The 27,780-nt window shown below is 41.1% G+C and overlaps 1 protein-coding gene across 1 annotated transcript; it reads left to right on the forward strand.

The window, feature by feature from the left end:
• Positions 1-11,296: 11,296 nt before the first annotated feature.
• On the forward strand, positions 11,297-25,313 carry GPR37 (G protein-coupled receptor 37). The gene is made up of 2 exons (XM_026113035.2): positions 11,297-12,366; positions 23,413-25,313. The coding sequence occupies exons 1-2, from the start codon at positions 11,596-11,598 to the stop codon at positions 24,229-24,231; spliced, it is 1,590 nt and encodes a 529-aa protein (XP_025968820.2). The 5' UTR covers positions 11,297-11,595; the 3' UTR covers positions 24,232-25,313.
• The last annotated feature ends 2,467 nt before the right edge of the window (positions 25,314-27,780 follow it).

Raw genomic sequence — 27,780 nt, forward strand, 5'->3', positions numbered from 1 at the left:
GAGCTAGCACAGCCTTTTTTATTTTTACTATTCAGTTGCATTACTCTAAGACCCCATCACAGGACTCTTGATAGGACAGCTGACATCATTACAGCTGTACATTATCTCAATGTGATGGGCTATTGTGACACAATATGTCCACCCAGCACATTTTCTTTCATCAGCTGCTGCTTATTATTTCTAAATCTTTCACCAGGCTTCACTTTGGCTATATTTAAGACCTACTCACTGAGCTCTAAACTGGTGTGCCTCTGTGCTCATACACCACGCACTGTTCAAAGTTTATACCATTGAATATGAAGTCAGCTGGAGAGCTGAAGTCTGTTATGACAGTCCTGCAGAATAAAATTCCTTCTACAACACATCTGTTTCCATTTAGCCTTTCCTCGTGTTATGAATTTAGACCGAAAATACATTTGACTTTCTTGTTTTTAATATTAATATACAACACAAAATAGAAGTGATACATACACTTTAGTAAAAGTCTATGATAGAGCATGTCTGTGTGTAGCAGTATGTGTGCATATGTTTATGCACATGTGCAACATACAGTATTACACAAACATAAAATAATGAATGTTTAACTGGGCTCTACAATCTCCTGTATGTATTTCAGGATGTCAATGTTATGCATTTTTATTTTCCCATAATAATTTTATAACTACTTTATGAAATATTGTGTATAATTTCTATTTGCTCTTGTATGTGCAGAACTGCATTCCAAATGCTATTTAATATTATACTTCCTTGTACTATACAGATGTCACAGGGTATTTAAATATTTTATCGTAAAATGCACAGAATGTGACTTGTGTCCCAGAGGGTATCCCCTAATTTATAAGTGCCTGATGAAGATGTTTGGATTTTATTTGATATTATTTATTTTTGATAGCCTAGCTGGAAAGCTAGTGCGCAGGGGATAATCTTGATGGATTTGCTATGACAGATCTGCTGTTTTATAAAATTTCCTACCCCAAGGAAATCAGTTCTCCTGCAGTGATGGCTCATGGGAAACTCAGATCACTACTATTAGCAACCATGCATTGATAACATTACCGTATTCAGATGCTGGGAACTCATTTTAGCTTAAGATTTACACAGTGAACACAAAGCACAGCTTCTTGGATGGACTGGTTGCTGCGGATTACTTCCCAGCACAAAGATAACTGCAATATTTATATTCTTCCTTCCATTTTGCCAGCCTTCCTGCACAGTTGCTCAGGAACCACCTTGCATTTTGCAGAGAATAAAGCCACTCCTGCCACCAAGAACACCGCAGGACACTCCGAGGAGAAAGCCCTGCCCCCACACACAGCCTCGGTGTCTCACATCTGTCTGTCTGAAATCATTAATCCAAAGACTTGCAATGGAGGCAGGATTCTCACACTAACAGGCTGGCACTTCGGGCTCAGCTTTGTTTCCTGGCTCCAGCTAGAGCCTTCCCTGCAAGTGGTCAGAGGGAACAGCCCCACATTTCAAGCAAGGCACAAGTGGGAGGCTCCAGCTAACCTGTGAGAGCTATTCAAAGAGGCTCAGTCTCAAAACCAGAATGAAGGTAGTACTGGAATCTTCACAAATGTGAAAGCACAGCCTTTTTGCCTAAAATACAGATTAAATATATTTAAAAACTTTTTCTTCACATGAATGACTCCCATTGCCCACTCCCTATGGAGTGGAAAAAGTAGAAACCTTTGCTGACAGTAAGGTACAGTTCAGCAGTCTCAGGCTATGTGATGCATGCGTGCACATGTACATGTTTCATTCTACAATAAGCTAATCCTCCGTCTCTTTTTTCAGCACCGAAGTGAAATACAGTTTGACAGTGGCTGCTAAGAGCAAAAGTTGAGCATATCAGAATAGATAACATTCATTTCCTAAATCAGACTAAAATAATTCTTAACTTACGGCCTGTAAGTAAAACCAGAGAGAAAAGTAAATGCCATTAGCTTTCTGCCAAACCATAGTTATATAAAAAGGGATTCTGGATTATTTGGTGGATTTTGGCCTATTATTTTTAAAAACAATTTTAAACACCTCTTCCAGTCAGTAATATATTTTCCTTCTGGAAGACATGTAGCATTCTCTGTTATTCAGGCTCCCATGGAATAAGGTTCTTTGGGAGGTCAATAATGCATGTCTAAACCGCCTCACAACCATCACACTAGGTTCTTGGGTTTTATTCTGGTCCCTTTATGAAATTCACATACTAGAAGGCAGCTAAAACAAGGCAAATGAGATTTTCCTGATATAAGAAAATTGCTGATTGCCAAAAACTCACTAGGATGGTTCTGTGATACCCCTCAGGAGAAAAGAGGGCTGCAGATAACAGTACAGAACACCTTTTTTCCATGAGTGTCCCTTAACCCTAAAGCAGTTTTTGCCAGCTTCAGAATCAAAGTTGTTCAAAGGTAGTTTAACGTATCTTTATCCCTGTATCTTCTCCAGTCTGATTACTAGAGTACAGCTAGAGCCAAAAAATTTGGCTTGCTGTGCAAGTCATTCACCTACCACTCAAGTGAAGCCATTTCTGGTATGGGAAGTGACTGCAATCCCACACTCTCAATGTTAAGAGATTCTCAGTCTTGTGGAAAGCATCCTGGAATCTATTACTGAGCACAGCTAATAAGTGCCGTCTTATTACATTTCATTGGACAGAGAAATTCTGGTAACAATGCTGCATGCTTAAACTAGGCTGTTCACTAATGATTTTAATGGAAGAATATATTAGATCATGCAGAAGACTGAGGTTTCCACCTAAAGAGAAATGAGTGCCGATGCTATTTATGTTGAAAAGTCAGCCTAATATAACATGACCACAAGCAGCATTTACCAACACTCTCGGGTACCTCATGTGGTCCAAGACATCTGTGCGTCATTAGACCAGTGATGGAAAAGCTGGCACCCCTGACTACCTCTTCTCAAAGACCACCTGACAGTACCAGTGACTTTGTACTATGTCCTTATTAAGAGATGCTGGCAAATTGGAATAATGCTATGGAAGGCAAAAAATTCAGTCTGTAAAACAAATATGGAAAATTATGCAAATATGGAAAATCAGCCTACATCTAAAAGAGGTAACAGATATGTCCCTCATAAGGACATAACAGGAAAATGCACTAAAAATAACACTCCAGCTGCTGAAATGAAGATAGTAGATTTCCCTATTCACAGTTAACCTTCAAGAGCTATCAGTTTACCATGGGATATAAAAGTGGCAGAGAGAAGGAAAAAAAAAGTAGAAAAAAGGGCCCTAAACTAAAACAAAATAAGAGATTTGACAACTAAGAGCCTGATTCAAATTCATAGCAGTGAATGGGAATATTCTTACCAAATTTAAAACACACTGGATCTGTGCTTAACTTGGAAAAAAGATGACATGAAAGAGAGAATGTGTATGAGAAATATCATACAGTTTTAAATAGCTCTTCTCCTCTAGGCAATGCATTTACTATGGAGAAGGAAGCAAACAAAAATATACAGAGTGGGGTAGTATTTAGGGAAAAAATGAAGTGTAAGAGGACTTGTACTAGCAAGAGCAAAGCATAATATCTTGCACTTAACCTGAATGCATGAATATTCATAAAGAAACCTGCATGATAACTTCTGCGATGAAAAGTAAATATTTCTCACATACTTTGTTAGATCAGGGTCAAAATGCTTCAATGGTTTTCAAGATAAAGCCAAGAACAAGTTAATGATACCCAAAGGGACTGTTAAAAGATAAAAAAATAAATGCAAGCATTGTCTGAAAGTAGGGCTACTTCAGTAGGAGAGAGAGAGCCAAAATTCATGATTCCCAGATAGATGGATTTATTTTTTGTTCTTATTAAAAAGAGTAGGTTTGACAAAAAATAAGACATTAAAAATTTACTATTTATAGAACACAAGTAAGAAAACCAGCAGCATCTAACCAATTAGTCCAGATGAAATGTCTCCCTGATTACACACTGAAAATACTGAGTTCTTGGAAATTATTTCTGAAAAGTCATGGAATATGGCATAGCAAGTATAGTATCAAACATCAGTAGGGCGATTTACCAATAAATGACTCTAATTTCAAGCATACTCTGTTACGAAAAAGAACAGAACAAGTGAGGAGAGGAGAGGACAGGGAGAGGAGAGGAGAGGGAGAGGAGAGGAAGAGGGAGAGGGAGAGGGAGAGGGAGAGGGAGAGGGAGAGGGAGAGGGAGAGGGAGAGGGAGAGGGAGAGGAGCCAAAACACTCCTCTAAACATTCAAAGGGTAATGGAACAATACGCAATAAGCAGCATGGGTTCATAAGAAGCATGTTGTGCCAAAGAAACATGATTGTTTTTTTGATAGAACTGCAGAAATCCTAGATGAAAGATACACAGCATGATTTTAATAAAGGATTTAACACAGTGTCTCCCTGAATCTCCCAAAAGGAATTTAAATTGCTTTGGACATAAGCACTGTCATGTAAATTGAAAACAGGTTGAAGGATCATAAACATTGGCTGGTAATAAATGGTGGATGGCACTATGTTGTGGGGAGGTATATAGTGGGTCTACTGCAAGGTGTGAAGTCACTTCACTACACTGTTTTAATAACTTCATTAATAAATGGGAAGGAGAGTTAAACAGCATGTAAATAAACATTGTAGATGAAACTACAGTTGGAACAACTCTAAAGTGGATAGAAGCATGGGCAGAAAATAACAAACTAAAGTCTAACTTTTTTAAAAAAAAGAAAGTAAAAAGAAAGCAGCAAGCTACTGCATTGGAGAAAGAACAGTCCACAACAGAAAAAAAAATGTATAGGCAAAACAATGGCCCTTGGAAATGAAGGGCAGGATATCCATGAAGGTTTGGAGTGCACTGCATTAGCCACAAAAGCCAGTGTATGTTTGGGCTGCCCATTCAGTGGTTTAATTTGGAACAAGAAGGGAGAAAATCCTCTGTGCATGGAGCACATGTAAAGTTTTAAGTATTTACAATTAAATAAATTTAAACATTCTCAACTAGAGTATAAGCTTGAGAGCCACACAAGGAGGAGAGAGATGAGGAAGACCACAACACTGAGAGGTGCAGGCAGGCCTGTGGACAAATGATCTAAAGTTGTCTGCTTGGTGCTCTTCTGGGAGGAGACAGCCTCTGTGCAACCACTGCAGCTTCTCCCTCTTCATTTTATTCCTTCTGCTGCCCTTCATCCCTTGCTCTCCTCTGAAGAGAATCCTTTCCTCCTCACACGTGACTATTTTCTTGCTATCAGCCTTCCCGACTCCTCTCCCTCTTTGTCCTTTACAGCTTCTTTCTCACTTTCTTCATTTCTCTTTATTTCTGCACTTACCACTTAAAACCAACCACTCAGACGTCATTCAACTGCCTCTGCCACCTTGGCCTATCTGCTCCCTGACTCCACCAGATGCCATACACACGCTGCCGATCGTGCCTCCTTCTCTCGCACCCTGTCCTCCACTCACCTATACAACTCTTCGCCCATTCTCTCTCTCTCTTCTTACTCCATTACTAACCAACTAACTTGGGCACTGCTCCACTGGCACCAGCAGCAGCAAGGTCTCTGTGTAAGAGTTGCTGAAAGGAAAGAGAGAAAATGAGAACCAAACGAAGAAAAGTCCCACACACTTGCTAAGAACATGCCATCTCTTCTTTACAACACTTGGAAAACAGAAGAGGTAGCAACTGTCACCACCAGGTTTATGCTGGAAATCAAGTGGTGACAGAGGAGTTCTGCCTGACAATTTGTTCTGTCCTGAGGACAGCAACGCTTCCCAGACCTTTGGGACCCATGAACTGCCGCCAACTCTTAAGAATTTCTCAGCACATTTTTGAGTGGAATTGGTGCAGTTTTTATTCTTCCATTGGGTTCCTCAGATCAACTGTGAAACACTTGCTATAGCCTCACATATCATCCTTATTTCATGGACCGCAGCTTAGAAGTCCTCGTCCATCAGCACTTAATTTCCATTGAACTTCAGTTCTGCGTTAAATAACAAACCAGCACAAGCAGTGACTAACTGGAGCAATGTTCCTGGATCACCCCGCGGACTGACTGAAACCTTGCATGCCAGTTTGAGTTTTCTCAGGGTCTATGGCTCTGATCCTAATGAGTTGCAATATTCAAGCCTGGAGGTCAAGAAAATGAAGAGCACCATGACCAGTTCTTTGTATGAGGAAATTAAGAAGGCTCTGGAAGGAATAGGAAAAGTAGCTTCTTTTATATAAAGCAACCGACCAATAACAATAATAATAATGGTGATAATGATAAAGTCCCAGAACTCTGTGAAATCCAGCAGTTGAAAGAAATTCACCAATGATGGATAGTGTAGAAAAGCAGTTACACTGAAAACTGGCTACCAATAAAAAAGTCTGCAAAAGTTAAATCTGTTACCACAATACTCTTAATGCCATTCTATGTTTCTTACTGATGGAAGGGTGAAAATCTTGGATAAAATTAAACAAAGGAAATATTTTATTAATTTTTCCTGATCTGAATTTTATAGCCAGGCAAATGAGAAAAATGCCTTCCCATCTCACCTCTAGTAGATTGTTAGCAGATTATTGTAGATTATTGGGGCTGCTTTTCTGTTTGAGCACGGAAATTCCTGGAAATGATTACTGGTATGATGCTAAACATGAGAGGCTAAAATAGAATGACTTGGTGTGGATGAACATGACTGATGTGGTTTCATTCTCACTGTCTTAATCTATGGCCTATCCAGGATATTTGCTAATAATAGATACTCTTTTCCCCTAACTCCACTTTATATAAATGTAACTTACTCCCCAGGTAATCCACCTCTAAAAAAAAGTATTGACTTTATCTTCTTCTCTCTCTGACTACTGAAGTTGTTGGGTATTCTACACATTGCTCTGCCTTTTGGATAAAATACAGAACAGAAAAGCGTTAATCAGTCACACTTCAGTTTTCCATGTAATGCAGATCACTTGTCTCTTTATTACTAATAAAACAGAAGGATTGCCAGTAATTATGTTTCAAAACAAGAATAATTTTTTAAAAACAGATCTACTTGGACTCTGTGATATGGGCTGCTGATGCTGACTTTTAAAACAAAACCCAGACTTTAGGAGAAGAGAAAGGTTAAAAGGAAAAACATGAAGCTAGATAGGAATAGTAACATATACTCAGGAGCCACTGTAAGCTTTCTTAACAGACTTCAATAAATGCAGAATCACAACAGTAGTTACAAGAAATTCCCAACATTACCATTAAACTTTGAACTCCTTTTCGAATTTCAACTTCAACCTTTTCAGCATTTGTTTATTATCACTGAGCCTGGTCCAGCCACATAAGCGACTGAAATCAACAACAAAGATCCTTCCGTTGATTAGGGGATTTTGGTCTCTCTGAAATAAAAACCCCAGTGATACTGCATCGTAGAAATTATGTTCTCTCTGAACTCAGATTTCTCTGACAGAGGAATATACATCAAAACCCAAGGAGATGTAAGGAGACAGTGTCAACAGATCAGTTTGTCAAAACCATGCAAAAGGGTTGTTCTTTTGTCTAAATGAGAAGGACAGTGGAGTATAAGGGGTCTGAATATACCAGAGTTTAAAAGCAAAGAAGCACCAAAATTATTCTGGGAAATTTACCCTTTTCCTTCTTCACTGACCAGCTGAACCCTGAGGAGAGCTAAACAAGACAGCAATAATCCCTTCTCGCTGCAACACAGTAACATGTTCAGGCTAAGATTATCACTTATTCAGATGAGTATGGGAGATGTCAAAAAAAAACATGCTATAGACATTGAAAACTGTTGATTTCTTTACCGTCAATGAAATGTAATAGAACAGAAGAAAGAATGAATGTATTTGGAAACCCTTCAAATTCCATTTTCGTATAGGAACGTTTATTGTCTTTCCTATTATAGATTTTGGCTGCAAAAACATCTCAAAATTTCAGTTCCATCATCTAGCAGAGGTTTTTTTTTTTAATGTGTTATAATTATCTGCTTATAGTTCATGAGAGTATTTCTAGGCTGATGCATGATTTGGTAGAAGGACTGTCAAAATATGTAGAACTTCTTCAAAAGAGGAGCACACTACAGAGTTGTGAAAGCCTGACTGAACCAGAAGAATCAGAATGTGACAGAGTAGGAAAGTCATCCTAAAGGAAGATCTTATCAAAAGAAACAACTAACTAATACGAAACACACTGGAAATAAACAAAAAACTAACAACCACACAGAAATTATATGGACTGCAGCATTTTTTAAATGAAGTATTTGAAACCAAAGAAATCAGGAAAACCAAATCTTCAGACTCCTAGCATCTTACAAGGCAGCAACACTGAAGTAGTAAACAAGGGAACATGGCAAAATAATTGTTTTTAAAGCCAGCTAAAGAGGCTCCTTGCAGATTGGCAGAACTAAGTAATTACGGTGAGGTGCAGAGGCAGCACGTCAATCCTAACTCTACACAAATCTATGTCTCAATGAGATGAGAAACCCCTAAGGAATATCACCTCTTTTATGTACAACGTTTTAGCAAGACAAAAGCCCAGAAGAACACTTCTGTCACAGCTCCACAGATACCACAAGCTCCTCCATTCCGGGCAGGGTGGTTTTATGGCAACAGCCTAGAAAATCTAAATATTTGCATGTACTGCTCTTTGTAACAAACCAAATACTTAATGAAGTAAGGCAAATGCGACACAATTGTGGGCAGAGAACGATAATTTATGAGCCTTTTTTTCTGTTCAGAAATCAATTTTCTGTATTACAAACCAGATGAAATGCTGGCACTGAAAAACGATGCACTGCTCAGTTGCCCATTAAAGGATCAGTGATGTAAACCAAACACTGCTTAACCTTCTTCTTTGTGATCCATATTTCTTCCAGGAGTATGCAGAAGGGCAGTATGTCTGCTAACTCCTGTCTGCTCCTTCCATATAAAAGCCAAAATAAATATTCTGCAGTATCCTTTTAGGAACAAGCAGTGAATTTATCATATCTGTTTGTAATGCCCTTTGGGACTCTTCAGGAAGAAAGGCACAGTAAATGTAAGCTCATTATCATCATTAACTCCTTTTATGCACCAGCTGAGCTCAGAAGAATCAAATGGGAGAAAAAATACAAGAAAAAAAGGGTAAAATATACTAACCATTCTCTTCTTTTCCTGCTGGTCATTTTTTCCTGTTCCTAAATATCTTTATTAGATAAAACTTGTTATTTGTTAGGAAGCTTGAAAATTAGCTTGACCATTTAACTCCACTAGATGATACTTATATTGCTAAGGAAGAATAAGAATAAAATGGCCTAATTTACATGAAGGGACATTTAACACAGCAGTGCCTAATTTGTTACATTTGTTCTACGCTTAGAAACATCTCAGGCTTCCCACAATCACACCTCACATGAATGTATGAGAGAACGGTTTCAGGATAAGGAAGAACTTTTCAGTCTGTCCTGTGTCTTTTTGCATAACCATAGCGCTGCCCGCTGAAATGGTGCTACACCTAATTTGCACAAGACTCGAATCACTAATTTTAGCTACTGAGAAGTCAAGCTTTTCATCCAAACTGATTTTCTAGGCTCCTTCTAGGGTACACAGTGAGAGAGAAGCATCTCCAGAGCGCAATTTATACCACATACCTTGGACATTAATACGGCATTAACGGTCTTCAGACGGCACTTTCCCTCTCCGTTCACAGTTAACCTAGTGAGCACCTTTATGTAAGGCCTAACTTCCCGGCAGTTAGGTGAGTTTGTGCAGCTGTGTTTGTATAAATAAATAATAATTAATAATTCATATGGAAAGATCCTTTTGTCACTACAGCTTGATTCAACCTCGTTGAAATCAATGGTAGTAGTCTTGTGTCTTTTACTATATCTGATAGATGTGACCCTATGTGACAGATGTATCTGGTGTATTCTCTACCGCTGTAGATTTACATGGTTTTCTCTGTTGACCATAGAGAAAAGACAGGGCCCTAACCTGCCAGTGCCTCTCATGCACAACTCCCAAGCCTGGAAAGACTGGCCCCAAGACAGGCGTTTACAGGACCGGATCCCTGGTCCTGAATTCGGTCCCTGAAGGAGGGAGCTCTTGTTGCCTTGACTAACATCCTCACCTTTAAATCAAACAGGCTAAGGAAGTTTGAGAAAAAAAGCATGGCTCTCAAGCAGCTTTATGAGATACAGTTAAAACATTCAAACCTGCTAGAAATAAGCTAGACAAAAACTCATAAAAATGGAAATGATAGTGATGGAGAACCCCACAGTCTAAGGGTACTTACAGTGAAATACTTACTGTATCCAACTTTGGTCAACTAAGAAGTCACTTGAATGAAAGAAAAATCTGAGAAACAAGAGGAGCAAGCTGGAAAACGCATCTGACTGTACAAAGCCAAGAAACAAAAGCATATAAAAATGTTCAGAAAAGGGAAGAAAGGTGGGCCTGCCTCCTCAAGCCCTGAAAATACCCCGAGGCGCTGCGGGCGCTGCTCGGCCGTAGGGGAGATGTTCCTCCGGCGGCACCGCGGCGTTTCTTCTTCCACCGCCCCTCGACGGCAGGGATGCAGAGGGGAACGACAGAGAAACGGTTCCCTCCGCCCCTCCGCACTGGGCAGCCGGCGCCGCCAGCCCCTCGCCCTGCCGCCGCCCGGCGCGGAGCGTAGCGCCGGTCCCGCGGCGCCGCCGAGCGGCGCGTGCGCAGTGCGGCCGCCGCGCTCGCTCCTCGCTCCTCGCTGCCCGCCGCCCCTGCGCGCCCGGGAGCCGCGGCGGAGCCGGGCCGAGCCGAGCCGAGCCGAGCCGAGCCAGGCGCAGCGCGGCCAGAGCCGTGGCGCAGCGCTGCTCGCCGGGCGGAGGCGCAGCCGCCGCGCTGCCGCCCTTCTGCCTGCCGGGCGCCTCTCGCCGCCGCCTCTGGCTCTCGCCGCCGGCCGCCCGGCTCGCAGGGCAGGCGCAGCCGACCAGCATGTTAGTGGGGCGCGGGGCCCGGCCGCTCCCGCCGGCACCGCCAGAACCGCGACCAGCAACTTTGCCGCGCCGGCCGTGCGCTGCCGCCTCCGCGCGAGCGCTTACGCGGCGCGGTTGTTAATCCCAGCGAGAGTTGCAAAGCTCTTAAACACCCTAAGCTGCATGTAGCAACCTGTTTTCTCCGCGGTTGCCGGAGAAGAGGAGTGAGTGTTTGCGGCTGTCTGGAGAGGGGAGGTATTTTCCGCAAGAGACCTTTCCTTACCAATAAAGCCACCAACTACACGCAGCGGCGGGAGGATGCAAATAGGCAGCACAGGACCCGGTGCAACTGTTAGCAGAAGGCAACAACCCCGGGAAAGGGCGGAGCGCTGGAGGGGGGTCCTCCCGGGCGGCACTTGCTACATTAACTCGGAGCGGCGGAGACAGTGACACAACTTTCCGGGTTTGCCCCGGGAGGCTGCGAGAAGAGCCTCCCTCCTCCTCCTCGCCTCGCCGCGCCCTGAGTGCCGGCCGCCTCCCGCGGCGCATCCCCCGGCGGCGGCAGGAGCCGCGCTCCCGAGCGAGAGGCGCCGGCGGCCCGGCTCGGCCCGGCGGACATGGCTCCGGCCCCAAGCCCCGCCGAGCGGGGCGGCCGCCGCCTATAAAGGGGGCCGGGAGCCGGGTCGCCTCACAGCCATGCGGCCCCGCGGCGCTGCCCTCGCCCTGCTCTGCCAGCTGCTGGGGGCCTGGGCTGCCGGCGCCCCGGCCCCGCGGGCGGGCGGCGGGCTGGAGGCGCGCCCGGAGCCCGCCGCCCGCCCGCCGCCGCCCCCGACCCTCCTGGCCACGGCGCCGCGGCGGGCGCAGAGCCGGCGGGCGGCGGCGGCGCTGCCCGGGCGCGGGGCCCTTCCCGGCCCCGCCGACGCCGCGCCCGGCGCTGCCCCGCGGCGGGGGGCTGCCCGCGCGGGGACAGCCGCGGGGCCTGGCGGCACCTGCGCTCCCCGCGCCGCGGCCGGGCGGCGCCGGGCGCGGAGCGAGCGCGGAGCCGGCGCGGCGGCGGCGGCGGGGGACGGGGCGGCGGCGGCGGCGGGCGGCCCGCGCTGGCTGCCGCTGAACGGCTCGGCCCGCGGCGGCGCCGAGGGCAGCGCCGGGGCCCGCGGCAACGGCACGGGGCACCGCGCCCGCCTCCGCAACCCCTTCTACCCGCTGACCGAGGAGTCGTACGGCGCCTACGCCGTCATGTGCCTCTCCGTGGTGATCTTCGGCATCGGCATCATGGGCAACATGGCAGTGATGTGCATCGTCTGCCACAACTACTACATGCGGAGCATCTCCAACTCCCTGCTGGCCAACCTGGCCTTCTGGGACTTCCTCATCGTCTTCTTCTGCCTGCCGCTGGTCATCTTCCAGGAGCTCACCAAGAAGTGGCTCCTAGAAGACTTCTCCTGCAAAATCGTCCCGTACATCGAGGTAATTGCGGTGGTGGTGGGGGGGGGAGGGGGGTGGCGGGACCCCAGCCGAGCCGCCCCCCCGCGGTCCCAGCGCCCGCTCGCCTGCCCGCGAGCGCTTCCCCTCCCGACCCGCGCCCTCAAAAGACGCGAGGATGTTGCGGCCGGTTCAGGACCAGCAACACCTGGATTTCCGTAGCCTCAAACTGATCGCATGTAGCTCTTCCAGTCATGCCAGTTCTGCCAAACTTTTATTGCTTCTTGTAGGCTTGAAAGGCAAAGAATCTTCTCAGAATTAGATTTTAAGTTTATTTTTTTCCTAAAGTGAACTGCTTCAGGAAAGGGGAAGGAAGAGGTGACTGGGGATTGGTTGTAAAAAGGTGACTGTGAAAAGCACCGTCAATGTGATGTATGTGCTGTTAATTTATACTCCAGCGTCCAAATCTTACACTTATTTATTTGATTTATCTTAAAAAAAAAGGAAAGAAAGAAAGAAAGAAAGAAAGAAAAAGAAAAAAATCCCAGTGTCATTTAAATCGCAGCCCCTTGGCACTTGCTCAGAGGTTCTGTCAAAGAAGCCCTCAGCCAGCTGGCCCGAGTCCTGCTGGCAGCATTCAGGTCATCCACTTTATTTATTTACTGGAACTGAACGCTGAGGCTTGTTGGTAGGGTCGTAGCCCATAATTCTGGCAAGCTCTGCTGTATGCCCAAAACCTTATGTTCAACATTATTCTTGAACCGAAAGCTTAGAAAGCTGTTGATTTACTGATCTGATATGTTAGGCAAGATAACCTTGTTTTTAATGCAGAGAAGAGAGGTTTCCACAGCACGTTGGTACAGAGTAACACATTATTACCCGCCAGCCGATATTTTTAAGGAAGTGTTTAGAAATACGTGTGACATACATAGCCGCTAAAAGAGTTGTCATTACTTTTTTTTATATGTGATACATGCTGTTACTGGTGGACAAGGGGTGGAGCTGTGCTACACTTAGATGAATTTAAGTCTAGTAGTAAGTCACTTTCATGATTTGAGAAACTTAGAGTGCACTTGATTATCAATTTATGTTTAAGAAAAAACAAATATGTAGTCAATTGTAATATGTATTTGTTGGGAATACTCATTGGCAGTAACTTCAGCTAGGAGCCCTCAAAATTTCTGAATTCAGTTCTGTGGCTACTTTGTTAACCAATAAAATAAGTACTTACAGTTTCAGTTAAAGTGTAACCATTTCAATTAAAATAGCTAGTGTAGCTAAAGTATTTTAGGACTTTTGTATAGTGACATTTTTCATTTCTTGACTCTCTTTTGGTGGATCCACATACAAAATAGGAATAATCCTTTGTAATGCTGATTCTAATTAAAGCTCAGTAATTGAAAATGGTTTGCACAGCCATGTCTTTTTTTTCCAAATTAGTTGCTTATGCTGTGCAGTTTGGAGTGCTAAGGAGTTTGTCACTGTGTAAATTAAAGGAAAATGCACAAAACGTCATATTTTAATGACAGTATTACTAATTTAAATGGATAAGAAACAGAGAGAATCTTCCAGTGTTACAAAAACAGATGGCTTAATGTACAACTACATTTCATTTTAATGATACTAGTTTGTAATTATTTTAGCCCTATGGAAGAAGGAGATATCTTTAGGATTGCCCAGCATACAGATGCTCTGGAATCTACACTTTCATCACTGAATCATGAAGGTGGCTTATGTGAAACATAGTTGTCAAAATTCAGAACTGTAATCCTGAAAACATTAAAGTGGAAAGAAAAAAAAGCATCATTAGAAGTTAAAGGGGGGGGGGTGGCAGCAACTGAAATAAAGTTCTGCAGATGCCTAGAGTTGAACTGTTATTCAAGACTGGCACCAATCCAGTCATGATGACCCAGTAGCGTGGTGCTTGTTTTAAGCTTAAGTATCACTGAGGTCCAGAAGTTAAGCATTCCCTCTCCCCTGAGGAAATTCAAGTAACTGTAGTTAAGGTACCCATCTGAAAAGATGTAGCCTTGGGGTTACATCTTGCCCCAAGAATTGTCTATTTTTTCATTTAGCAATCATTAAATACAATGCTCATATATATAAAATATATACATCACCCTGGGAACAGTAAGTAGAAGGCTGGATTTCCCCCTCCATTGTAAGCTGTGAGTGACACATATTCAACAGCAGCAGTGTGGTGTGCCTCACCACAGCTTACCCTGAGCTTGGTGAGAAGGACACTGTCCGGTAACCTGCTTTGATCCTGCTGAGACAAAGCAGGGAGTGAGAACAAAGGTGTCACCTTCTGAGCATTGTTCTAACCTCGTAGGCCTGATGCGGTGATGGTGGCGCCACCAGGAATGATGCAGCTGTGGAGTGTGTCATGAAATCTGCTCCATGAGCAGCTGCTTCTCTCTGCTGTGTCAAGGATTATTCACAGCAGTGGGCAGTGCGCTCACCTGGTGGCTGAGCTACGCTGCCTTCTTCCTCCCTGTAAATTCACCTGGGCAATCTCGCCCCTGCTCACGCAATGAGGAAAGGACAAAACCTTAGTCCCTTGAGAGGAAAGTTGTAGACACCTATCTTTAGGAAAAGTTTCCGGGCCTTGGTGGAAAACTAACAGAAGCATCTTGCTGAAGACAGACAAATTTTAAGCTGTTGTCAGTGTTTACTTTAAGATAGCCCATCCTTTTGAACTTTTAGGTGTCTCTCTGCTCCATGTTCTGGATGTTCTGTATTTCTTCTTTGAGATGCCCACCTCTCCTCGCACTGTCCTGAAGGGGCTGCAGGTCTCACCCAGAGCTGTAGGTCCCACTCCAGACATATCCCCTCAGTTTTAAGTATCTAATAGCCTTACTGGCCTAAGCCCTCTCTCATACTACCTTGTACTTTCAAAACTACACAGAACTAGGGAATGGAAAACATCTGATTATCCAGAGCAGGTGATGTAACATATCATTTTAACATAACTCAAGCTTGCTTTGTACTGTGTTTAAAGTTTTGAAGTAATCCAAATGAGCAATCTTGAGTTTAGTTTAGCCAGTTGGTTTTTATTTGTCCTGTTCAATGGGTATTATGCAGAATTTTAAAAAAGCCTCTGTTACCAGTGATAATGCATATGCACACACCTTTGTGAAAACAATTCATGATATCTCTAAGTATTTTTGTACTGGTAAATGCTGAGCTTCCAGCAGTAGTACTTCTTCATGGTATTTAGTTTAAAGAGTGGTTTTCCCATACCCAATAAAGATCTGTTATGATCTGTTATGACATTAAGCAGTCATTTCAGCCATATATTGTATCACAGTTTGGCCACTTGTTACTATCTTTTAAAACTATTGTCTTGGCTATACTTTTATAAGTACTACTGTACACATCTGAGGAAAAAAAAACCCAGTAAATTCATTCTCCTGTGCCTCATATGTGGTCTTTATGTGATGAGAGCAAAACTGCTAGAGAACAAAGCTGGAAAGACACATGGTTAGTGGAAGTGGAGGAAATTGTCTCCCACAAGGACTTCACTTGATCCTGGTGATGACACTGTCCTGGAAAAGTAGATTTGAATCTACTCATTGAGAAGGAAATTAGAACAAATTGAGGCAACTAGTCTACCCAGGATGTGCAGAGATGTGCCCCTGCTTCGTAATTTTAATCCTCTGCTCAACAGTTCTTAAAATCTTGCCACTTTTCTGCAAAGGATTTGTAAGTCTAACTTTTGGCATCCATGTCTGTAGTGTTTACCTGCTCAGTGTTTATCTGTATGTTGTCTTCCAGATACAAAAACAACGGTTTTGACTAATTCCCTTTCCACGAATCTTACCAATTTGGAATCCTTTGTTTCTACATGTTTCCATATCCAGCCTTTTCAGCAAAAGAACTAGAAGAAAACTAAGAGCACAAAACAGTATAGTTTCTGCTTTCCTACCTATAGATTTATGCTTTGCATTTTTCCCAACTCTGAATTAGGCCTCCATAGAAAGAAGTGTGAATATAAACAAAATTAGTAATTTTATTGTACCTCTAAATATTTCGCAGTTGTTAAATATAACAGTCCTGCAAAGCAATGTTTTTATTTTTTATTTTAATGTTAGAAGCCAATAGAGAAGATGCTAAGTAACATGTTTAAGGCTTGTGGTGTTTGCTTAAGGAGAAAAATGGATTGTGTCAGCTGGAAACTATGTTTCAGGCTTTAAAAGGAAGCTTGCGAGAGTTGTGCACATTCTGCTGTTAGAGGTTGTTCTAGAAACTTGATGAGTTTGACTAAGGTAGCTGGAAATAGGTATCACCAACAGACAGAGACAAGTTACTCAAAATGGAATAACGATTTAGAATTGGGAAAGGGTCTCAAACAAGGGCATACGCAGGCTGATTTAAGGTTTTTAAGGCAGTCCAGCACAGAGCAAGAATTTGCCAAGTCAGATGATGGTACTCATCCTGGCACTCAGGGCTAATAAATGTGGCCTCCCCTCTGCCTATCCTCCCCAAAATAGAAAAAGACAAAGTTTATGGTTCTTTTGTCTTGAACATATCACCCTTATGAGACTGGGTTGACAATGAAGCAGACTGACAGTGAAGGTCTGAAATCTGAGGCTTGCTTTTGCAATCTCCGTGCATGCTCTTGGTAGTAGGTTTGTGGCATTGTTCGTGTTTCTGGTGGGTAGCTTCCAGTTCAGGAAAGCTATCACGATTAATATTCTTAATAGACAGCATATGGATTGATTTGGCCTGGAATACAAATTACTCTTTTTCCTTGGAGCTGATCTTTTCAGGGCAATTTTGAGGTAACTTTTTCCCCCTCTTTCTCTCTTTTACTTGGTAGAGACAAGTGAGTACCACAGAGAAAGCAGCCATTCTCTGCCTGCTCCAAAGCAATTAGTAGAGATCCTTTTTTTAAAGTTTCACTTTAGTGAAGCAAATACATTTTTAATAGGAGTTTTGAAAAGCTGTATATTATCTGTCTTTTCTGAGTCTTTTTGCTGTGTTGTATCTTCTTTATGTTTCTTTGACTCCAGTCAGCATTAGGCTCCTGATCCTCCAGAGAGTCTACTAGGTCGTAGACCAAGATCCTCAGAGAAGTTTGCTGTTTCAAAGCTTCATATTGGAAGCTTTTTGGACGATGGCTACATGTGTCTCTAACTGAGCAGAGTATCTTGAGCAAACGATAAATAATTATTTCAAAAAATCAGTATTAAAAAAGAGGCATTAAAAAAAATTTTGTTACTAGCTGCATGATGATAGTAGCTGCCGTGTTTGCTGTTCTGTCAATCTTTCTTTCAGTTACAAACCCTGCCCTTAGGGGTTTATAAATTGTCCATAAAAATTTGCTTTTGGCTTCAACTTTGCATGCAACATTTCACTATGGAAATGAATTTGTGTCAGACTAGGTTTAAAATTGGGTCAGTAACATTTAAGTTATATGTTTGTGGAAAAAGGCAGCATCTGCTATCCTAGCATTGATATCCCATTATCCCATTGAATATTGTCTCAGCATTGGGCTGTCATTTCTCCATATGGCAGGATTTTTTCTGCGAAGAAGGAAGAGGAAGATACAATAGCAGTAGTTCCATGTTGTTAATATTAAGAATTAGTCCCTTGTGTGCAGTGATGAGAACTTGATCCTTGGTGGGGAAGGCTGCTCCCTTCTTTCTTAAATTAAAAAAAAAAAAAAAAAAAAAAAAAGGAAAGGAGAGAAAAAGAAAGACAGAGCTTCATTTACTTATGTGGTACCATTGTAGATTTCAAACAGGAAAATGAATTAAAAGTGGAGTCCTTCTGTGTTTTGTGATTTTTTCCAACACTCTGGATAATCACGTGGTGTACTAATGACTGCTTCCAGTGTCCTGACAGGCTGGTTAGCTTTCTCTTCCAATGTAGTTCAAGAACAGCCCTCGGAAGTTGATTCCGAACGTTATTACTCCTAGGATATACAGAATGATAACATAGACACAAAACACACACGCTTTGTATCTCCCTGATACAAACATTGATAATAGCACAAAGGAAACATTTTATACACGTGTGGAACATCTGTGTTATCACGTTGCTTTTCAGATAGTTGAGGTGAGATATCTTTTCCTCTGAGATGCTTAAGCTAATTGCTAATATCAGAAGGATACTCTGACCCCTGTACCATCTAGCTACTGAATTATTTCAGCCACACCACAGTAGTGGTTTAACTATTTGAGTGACCTTTACTTATTTTCATGCATAAAGCCAGAAACAAATATTTAATAGAACTTCATGCAAGGAATATAGAGAGATTACATTTTTGCATTTTTGTTCTTTTGTAGGAATGACTATCATTCTTTTTTTAAAAAAAATCAAAGAACTGAAGCTAGAAGTGTAAATGATTTTAAACAATTAAATAACTCTTTGCGATGGGATGGCCTTATTTTGCAGTAGTCCAGTCTTATTCCTGTAAATACAGAGAGTCACAAGAAAAATACTGCAGTCTGCATTAGCTTTGTTTATCTTGGACAAAACTTACAGGTATGCAAGATCCGCCATGGTGTGTTGCATTAAAAATGCCCTAAGGATATGGAGTTTGACATGGATATAGAGTAGTCATAATAAGATGGACTCAGGAAAAAATAACTTTATAGTCTTTTTTGTATGGTATAACAGAAGTGGAGAGAACGAGTCTAGTGGGTTATTGCTGAGAGCTCACAGTCAGTTCAGCTAACTCTGTGGCGTCCAACCTTTTCTGTAGTTCAGCTTTCCTGTTACAACGGGGAAATGTTTTGAATACCCATCCTGCCTTCCAACAAAAGAAGGGTGCCATGTCATCTAAGAAACACTAGGTTACCAACATAAAATATATTTTGGCCTAGAAAACCCAGTTTCTGCTATTAGAAGCAACTGCTTCACCCAGTCACCCTTCTGATCTTGTTTCTGTTTCTGTTTTCACTACCTTCATCTTGTCAAACAGGTATTCGTGAGACAGAATTAAGGAATTCAGTCTTATTTCTGCTGACTTTGCTCACCCTACTTAATCTGCACTGCTTCCCTGCCCAGCTGGAGGCTCTGCTTCCAGAGGGGCCAGGCTTAGTGCTGCAGGCCCGTGGCCAGGAGGAGAAGTAGGACAGGCCAGGGAGAGCCGGAGAACATTTCAGTAGTTGTTGGAGCACGTGGAAGGGGAATGGGTCTGTCGAAAGGACGGGAAGGAAGACTGAGGCAGTTAAGCTGAGCAGTTCATGAGTTTGCTGTTGCTCTCTGTGGCCTCAGTTTCCTAAATGAGTTCTGACACAGTTGACTAACAGCTGGTGAGCTAATGACTGAAGGTTTATGCTGTGTCTTGAAGGAACACCACAGTGCCCAATAACGTCTCTGTCAATGTTTTTAAAGGAACAACAATATTAAAAGAAACTCTCTTGTCAGAATACTGCAGTCTTTTGGGGTTGTACATGCTATGGGTAGTAATCTCTTAAGTAGCAGTTCCCTGCCCAAAGCAGGGTGGGGACGGCATTACTTACCCTCCTCCTCAAAGCAGATCTGTGGCCATTCAGTTAGAAATTTGGAGACTTTTCTGTTTTGATCTAGTAAGAGAAAGACATCGACTGGTATGAATGAAGGAGAATCTTCATAGGGACCATATAGAAATAAATCAGAAAACTAAGTGATGATCAAAAACTTCCAGGCCTGACTCACTCTTTCCTCCTCTCGTTTCCTGCTAGTGCTTGTCACTGAAAATAAGAGAAATGAAAGCTGGAATTAATGCTGCGACAGTATACCAGAAGCTCAGCTGTTACAGCCGGTAGAGCACCAATATACCCTATACAGCTTCACAATATTTTAGGATTTGTAGTTTATCCTTTACTTACACCCCATCAAATGAGTTATCTTCATTTTTTGTTTATTTCAGGACAATGCAAAAGAATATAAAGGAAACTTCTTTGGCTTCTTTCACCTTTTCGGCTTAACCCTGGTTCTTAGTATGACTAGTAGGAAGAAACACCCATAAACTGAAACCATATGAAACTGAACTGTATGTGTAATGCATGTCCCAGTGCTTGCCCACGCGAGCCCTGCACAGCACCCGTTGATTTGATGGCTATTACTCAGCTCCTGCAACACAGGGGAAGCAAAAGCGGGGAAGTAGTTGGACTGCCAAATTACTATAGTGCCTTTAAGCAGGTCAGCTGGAGTGATTCCCTATTCATCTGTGTTCTGGATATTTGGAAAAAGATTTGTCTTTGGAGGTGTTTTTTCCTTCTTTTTTTCTTTAATCAAGGTGTTCCATCACTAACTTCACTAATCTACATAAAATAGGAAACCCCTGCCTATTGCAGAGAAACACTAGTTTTATTTAGTTTGTTTCATCAGTGAACCCACAGGAGAATTTTCAAAGCTGACTTCTGCTGTTCTTAGTTGTTTCCTCTTGCTCTATTTCACTGTCTTAAACCTCCAAGTGGTTGGTCAATTAATGTGACAGGAACCCCGTAGGTTACGTTTGTTCATGGTAGACATGTCTTCTTTCATTAGTCCCAAGCTTAACAGCTGCAGAGTTTTAATGTCGTAGCCACTGTATAACATGATGTTTGTAATGGAATGCTAAAACAGTAAAAGCGGTTGGGGTGTGGGGGGAGAAGAGGCTCATGTTGCCACATTAGAATAAGAGCTAAGAAGGAAAACTCTTGAATTTACAAAAATTCAGATTTTCATCTGTTTTACTGATTTTTTTCAAATCTTACTCATTTTTGAGTCTCCGTTATTTCCCTGTCTCCTGCAATTGTAGAGAGCTGAGTCTTGACTGTTTTATTATTCATGCTGGATGTTCTAGCTAAAGGTTTTGCTGTCACTCTAAGGAATTGAAAGACTTTGTACACATTTAAATGTTTTGGAAACAAAATCATTAGTCTTAAATTTAACAGTGTGACTATCAGCAGTGATATATGAAAATTATCTTTTATTAGCTCAATTTAACATTGTCCTTTAAGATTTCCTCTTAACTCTAATTTTTAAAGTAGTTTTTATTTTTTACTGGTATTTACCAAGCTTTCTTTGAGCTTTATCAGACAGTTTATCACCCTAAATTAATAGTCTTGCCTATTAAAAATATTTATGGTACTGCTTTGACATCATTAATTATTCTTTCCGTTGCAGGTTAATTAATAAGAGATTGCATCTTCCTCATTCCATCTTGTAGGGAGCTGCTTCACAGAATTACTCAGCTAAGCCAATGCCAGACAGTTTTAATCCCAAGTGCCTAACATTTTTCAGTGATATTCAATTTTAGCAATTTGATATGGCCATTAAATATTGAAGGCCAAAATTAATGATACATTTATATAATTGTGCATAATTGTACTATGTATCTTTGCAGAACTTTTTACGAGAGCTGCATAAACAAGAATTTTTCAAAATAATGTTGGAAATCAGAATACATTTTTGAAATGTACCAATATAAAATTTAAATATATCATTGCACATCAAATTTGAGTAAGCAATAATTACAGTGAACTGCCTGACATCATCTTAAATTTACCAGTTAATTGCACGGGCACATGGCTAATTCATGATAAAAGTAAGCATTATTTAAATTTATTAGGAAAGTTATTTAACAAGGTCCTTTCTTTTGCATCAACACATTTCGAGCATAACAGCAGCCTACAAAACCAAGAAAATAAATGAATTAGAATGCAACAAAAAGCCTGATCTTTTTCCTGTTGAAGTTAGTGGGAGTTCTGCTTTGAATTTGAATTGAAGTTGAATTTATTAGAAATAGGATTAGGCCAAAATGTATATAGTCTTCTTGCAAATTTGTTTTTAGGAAATTTAATTATAAACAGGATAAAATGATAGGAAATTATCTTTCATGACAGTACAAGATTTCTATTCATGTGTTGGATGATGGTTATTAAAGCTAGAAAGCATATCCATTTTTTTGTACTTGCTCCTTGCAGTGCATAATTGAGAGCTCTGCCTAATCCATCGTTAGATCATTTAAACAATGAAAGTTCTGCCATTCCTCCTAGTCTGCAGTAAACTCTTCTACTCGACGCTTTCCTATGTAATTAAGCCTAGATTTTCCTGTGATTGTTTCCAGAAGAAATACTGAAGATACATTATTAAAATGTAATTATCAAGAGTGTTTTTGCACAGGCTTTTGGAAGATTTCAGACAGAGCTCCTTTGGACTCAGATTACAGGAAGCCTTTATACCATGAAAATTTCACTTAAGAGCCCAAGTCCGCAGTAGCAGTTGTCGGACCCTACTCCATTCAGCGAATGCCTAATCCCCAAGGTTACTACATTTTGCAGCCGTTTAAGGTTTTGACATTATGATCCCTTGCATGGTTAATGAACAAGCTAGGTGGGCATAAGTTAGAATTTCTGTTGAGGGAAGACTCTTGCATCTCTCCCCTATTGACTTTTATTTCCCACCCCTGTGATGGAACTGATCTTTCTGAAAACGACCCCTCAGAAAAATGGGAGGAGGAAGAGGTTTCATTTTGTATACAGGTCAGTTTCCCCGTTTCCTTCACTCAGAGTCACACTGATACTTGCGTGGGCCTCCAGGAGGGGATGACACCAAGTTGAAATAAATATTTGGAGGCAGACCAACAGAAGGATTTATTCTGTGGAGACCTATGCTAGATGGTAGTTCAACAAACTCTTGAAGAGAAGCGTTGATTGTGACACCTCTTGCTTTTGATGGTGCTAAGCAGCATGGTGCTTAACTGTCTCCAACGTTGATACCCCTACACTAGGTTTTTCTTTGCCTTTGTCATTCAAGACACTAGACTACCAAGTGTTTCAGAGTACTAATTAAGCTCCCTTTAACTTTGAAAGAGCACATCCCCCGTTCAGAGAACAGCTCAATAGTAGAGCCTTCACTCAGCATCTAAGGAATTAATTATCTCTTCTGCCTGAGGGCGTTCAGACCTTCATCTTCTATCTTGGAGAAGACTGTCATAACAGTGGACTGTGAGACTTTGAAGGAGAAATTTTGATGAAGTTTTTCCACTGTCCATGAAATTAATTGCTGGGCACCAGAGTAGAATAGCATCAAGACTGCAGCCTTGTAGTTTTCCTCTCTTTTTTATTGTTTCAGACAGTATTAAAACGTATTCTCTTTTCTCCTTTACAGGTAGCCTCTCTTGGAGTCACCACATTCACACTGTGTGCCCTCTGCATAGATCGCTTTCGTGCTGCCACCAATGTGCAGATGTATTATGAGATGATTGAAAACTGTACATCAACGACTGCCAAGCTGGCTGTTATATGGGTGGGTGCGCTGCTCCTGGCACTCCCGGAGGTAGTGCTGCGCCAGCTGACCAAGGAAGATGCTGAATACAGTGGCAGCCCACCAGGAGAGCGGTGTGTGGTGAAGATCTCCACTGCACTACCTGATACTATCTATGTGTTGGCTCTCACATATGATGGGGCAAGACTCTGGTGGTACTTTGGCTGCTATTTTTGTTTGCCTACTCTTTTCACTATTACTTGCTCCCTGGTAACAGCAAGGAAAATTAGGAGGGCAGAAAAGGCCTGCACGAGAGGGAACAAGCGGCAAATTCAGCTAGAAAGTCAGATGAACTGCACAGTGGTGGCTTTGACCATTTTATATGGGTTTTGCATCATTCCTGAAAACATCTGCAACATTGTGACTGCCTACATGTCCACAGGGGTCTCTCGACAGACTATGGATCTCCTCCATCTCATTAGTCAGTTCCTTTTGTTCTTTAAGTCCTGTGTTACCCCAGTTCTCCTTTTCTGCCTCTGTAAACCTTTCAGCCGGGCCTTTATGGAGTGTTGTTGTTGCTGCTGTGATGAATGCATCCAGAAATCTTCAACAGTGACAAGTGATGACAATGACAATGAATACACCACAGAACTGGAGCTCTCCCCTTTCAGTACCATCCGTCGTGAAATGTCTACTTTTGCCTCTGTGGGGACTCACTGCTAGTTGACAGTAGGACTTTATTTCCAATATCTTCTTTTCTTTTCTTTTCTTTTCTTTTCTTTTCTTTTCTTTTCTTTTCTTTTCTTTTCTTTTCTTTTCTTTTCTTTTCTTTTCTTTTCTTTTCTTTTCTTTTCTTTTCTTTTCTTTTCTTTTCTTTTCTTTCTTGAAACAAAATGCAAGAAAAAGCTGATTATTGAAAACTATTCTGGAAACCAATTTGCATATTAACAGTCACCCTTTGGAAAATAAGTTCTATTTAGTTATTAAAATGAAAGAAAGGGAGAGGAGGAGAGCCAGCACTGAGTTTTAAATCATGATATTTTGTCTGGTGCTAGTATTTTATTGTTTGGGGGGAAGAAACCATGTCAATCCACTTTTATTTAATTCCATGATAGTTTTTGATAATCACTGTAAAATGATTATATAGACATTGTGTTTTCTGCAAGATGTTTAAAGTAACAGATGTGGTGGAAAGTATTTGAAAGTAGTTTTAATCCAATTACTGTACACTGTTGTCAGAGATCTTGGACTTTTGAAAATTTATAAGGTAGCATAAAAATAAATGATATTTTATTCTTTAATTTCATTGTCAATCCACATTTAACAAAGACACCTATAAATATTATTAAATTCCTTTAATAAGTAGAAAAAATCTTTGCTTTGCGTAAAATAATTTAAATGGCCATATTTAATTTACCATTCATGTACTTACCATTGGAGACTGTAATTGCAGTGTTTAAAGAAGATGGTCATAATGGTATTAGATTGACATGAATGTTTTTTTAATGTATATTTTGGAGGTTCAATGTGCCTCTCTGAAAATTTCCTTTTTTAACGTGCAGATATACAAAACCTGAATTATTTTGTACTTCTTAAGAAAAAAGATTTGCTTTCTCACTAAACAGTATCTTGTGTTGTTTCAAAATCAAGTTTCTTTCCACTTTATTATTAGTTTTACATGAAAATTACGTCTTTGGTCTCTGTATATATAACTCATACTGGCTTCAGTGAGAGTCCCATTGCAGAGGAAGGCATTATTTTGACAGAAATTTGCTGACAATAAATGTGAGGGACTGAAAAATGTGGAGAGTGAATTCCTTCTTTTTTTTTTTTTAAGATTAAAAAACTCTTGGACATTTGGGCTTGACCCAGAAACCATTGCAGTCAATGGAAAGATTTCCATCAATTTCAGAGGGCTGTGGATCAGACTGCCATCTCCTATTTATTCTGGGATATGTAGCATGAATATTAATTGCAGGGGCTCTGTATACGGATTATAAATTACATTGCTCTCACAGAGACTGCTATTCACTAGCAGCTCACAGTTCTGAAACTCTTTTTGAGAACCACATTGTGTTTTGCTGATGGTTTCTTGCTGTCCGAAGTTATTAAAAGAAGGGTATGTCAACACTGCAAACAACAGTGTGGTATAGTAAAATCTCAGGGTGTTATAAGCAAGCCAGGCTGGAGACTGGAAAGTGCATAAGTGCAGCAACAGAGCTTATTTGCCCCACTTCTCGGCTGAAGTAGACAGACTGTTCTTGGCAAGCAAGCGGGCTCATATTTACACTGGGCAGCAGACTGAAGTATAGACACATACTAAGGATTTGAATTCATTACAATTATATTTTAATTCTCATTAAATAAATAATATAATTACAATAGTATTGGCAGAAGTAAAATCATATGCATTAGTCCTTTGAAATTAACAGTCATTGTAGTTGAAGCAGTCTTACTTCCAAATACCTGCCTCTAAAAATCTTCATGTAACTTCTGGAAAGGAGTCTATTTTTCTTTCATTTGCAGATTCTGGACTTGATATGTTTAATCTTTGTATCTGCTTGGGTAAACAGCATTTCATCATTTTTCTCATCATTTAAACCTATAACAAATTCAACTGAAAACCATCCTGATCTGAATAGGTATGCTCCTGAGTTCTTTTTCTGATATTTGATTCAGAAATTAGGTCCTAGCAAAACAATATGCTTTAAGCACAGGCCTAAATTTAAGTCTGTGATTCTGTTTAGGATGTGCTTAAGTACCTACATTTTTAAAAGCGTTTTGTAAAGTGGTCAGTCAGTTCTGAAGACAGACGAACTGCCCTTCTTTATGAATTCTTTATGGACCTCACATTGCTTGATTACATTCAATAAACTATCAAAGGGACAAGATGAAAACGGATTCTCTTCACCACGGAGTCTTTGCTCAAATACATATTATCTCCACATTTTGATAGAACTATTCTTTTTTAGGTGCCACTGTTTATAAAGAGTGGAAATAAAGATCTCCCCTCCTGTTCCTCTATCATGTTGCTGTCTAAATTGTTTCTCTCAGCTACCTTTTCAGTCACAGCATGGATAGTGATTCAAGGACCTGAAAAAGATACAGGAACAGCAGAATGGGAGGAAGCAATTCTTAAAGAAGGAATGGTAGAAATTGCTCGGGGAGGTTAAACATTGACTTTTTGGTAATTCAGATGTAAGACCACACCAGGACAGGAAAAGTCCCCACTTTCCTTGAGTGCTTCCAGCTTTCCAGTCTGCACTGGCAGTGTACAAGCTCTGCCAAGAATGACTGTTTCCTCCCAGACTAAATGCTCTGTAACTCTGAGTGATGCAATTTGCTTCTCCGTTGAAACATTTCCACAATATGTGTATGCTCATCCTACAGACAAAAAATCAGTAAAAGAGATATTTAAAACGTCATTGGAGAAGGTAGAATTTGAAGATCAATAATCATATGTTTGGAAATGCACCTTTCTGCTTGTGTGGTGGAGCCTTCTCTAGCCTTGTATTCAGTGGGGACTTCTTTGTGTCTGATTTTATCTCGCTTTTTTTCTGCCACTGAAAGAGCATTCTTTACAACTATTTCTCACTCCTGTCTTGGACCTCCATAGCAATTCGACACACAAGACACCCTTTTATTCTAATTTGTTCTCTAAATTGGTTAAACTAATCCCGTATTAGCACATTTGCATTGTTGCTGAAGCTTGATAAAGTGATTGTGACACAAGTATGGCTTATTAATGCATTTAGATGTCATGATAAATTATTCCTTTTGTTAAAGATGGGGTACTGCATTGTTTTTCCTCCCACTTCTGGGATTGCTGCTCTGCACTCTGAAATTTTCCTGAAGTTTGCTTTTCTTATGTTTTGTTCGATAATATTATTATAAGCCATTTCTTCCTGTTTCAAAACCAAATCTGTATGGCTTTTTTTTTTTTTCTTTTTTTTTAACATGAGGACATTCAATGGATTGATGGATGGAGATTTAGAAATGTTTCTGTCAAGGACTTAATTCTTTTACATAAAATAGAGAAACATGGAGAAGATGGTGATCAACATAGAAGAAGTGAGATGGAATGGAAAATCAGACTGTGAGAGAGGAAACCCTTATACCTCCCAGGTATGTAAACTTTTAGTACATTATCACCTATTTCCCCAGCTCTGATCCCATAAAGACAAAAAACAAAACAAAACCCATAAAACTCTGGTATGAATTCCAGTAGCTCCAATGAGATCATATTTCATGACCTCTATCAAACATCTGATC

The sequence above is a fragment of the Dromaius novaehollandiae genome, chromosome 1 (genome assembly GCF_036370855.1).
Source record: "Dromaius novaehollandiae isolate bDroNov1 chromosome 1, bDroNov1.hap1, whole genome shotgun sequence".
NCBI classification, from domain to species: domain Eukaryota; kingdom Metazoa; phylum Chordata; class Aves; order Casuariiformes; family Dromaiidae; genus Dromaius; species Dromaius novaehollandiae.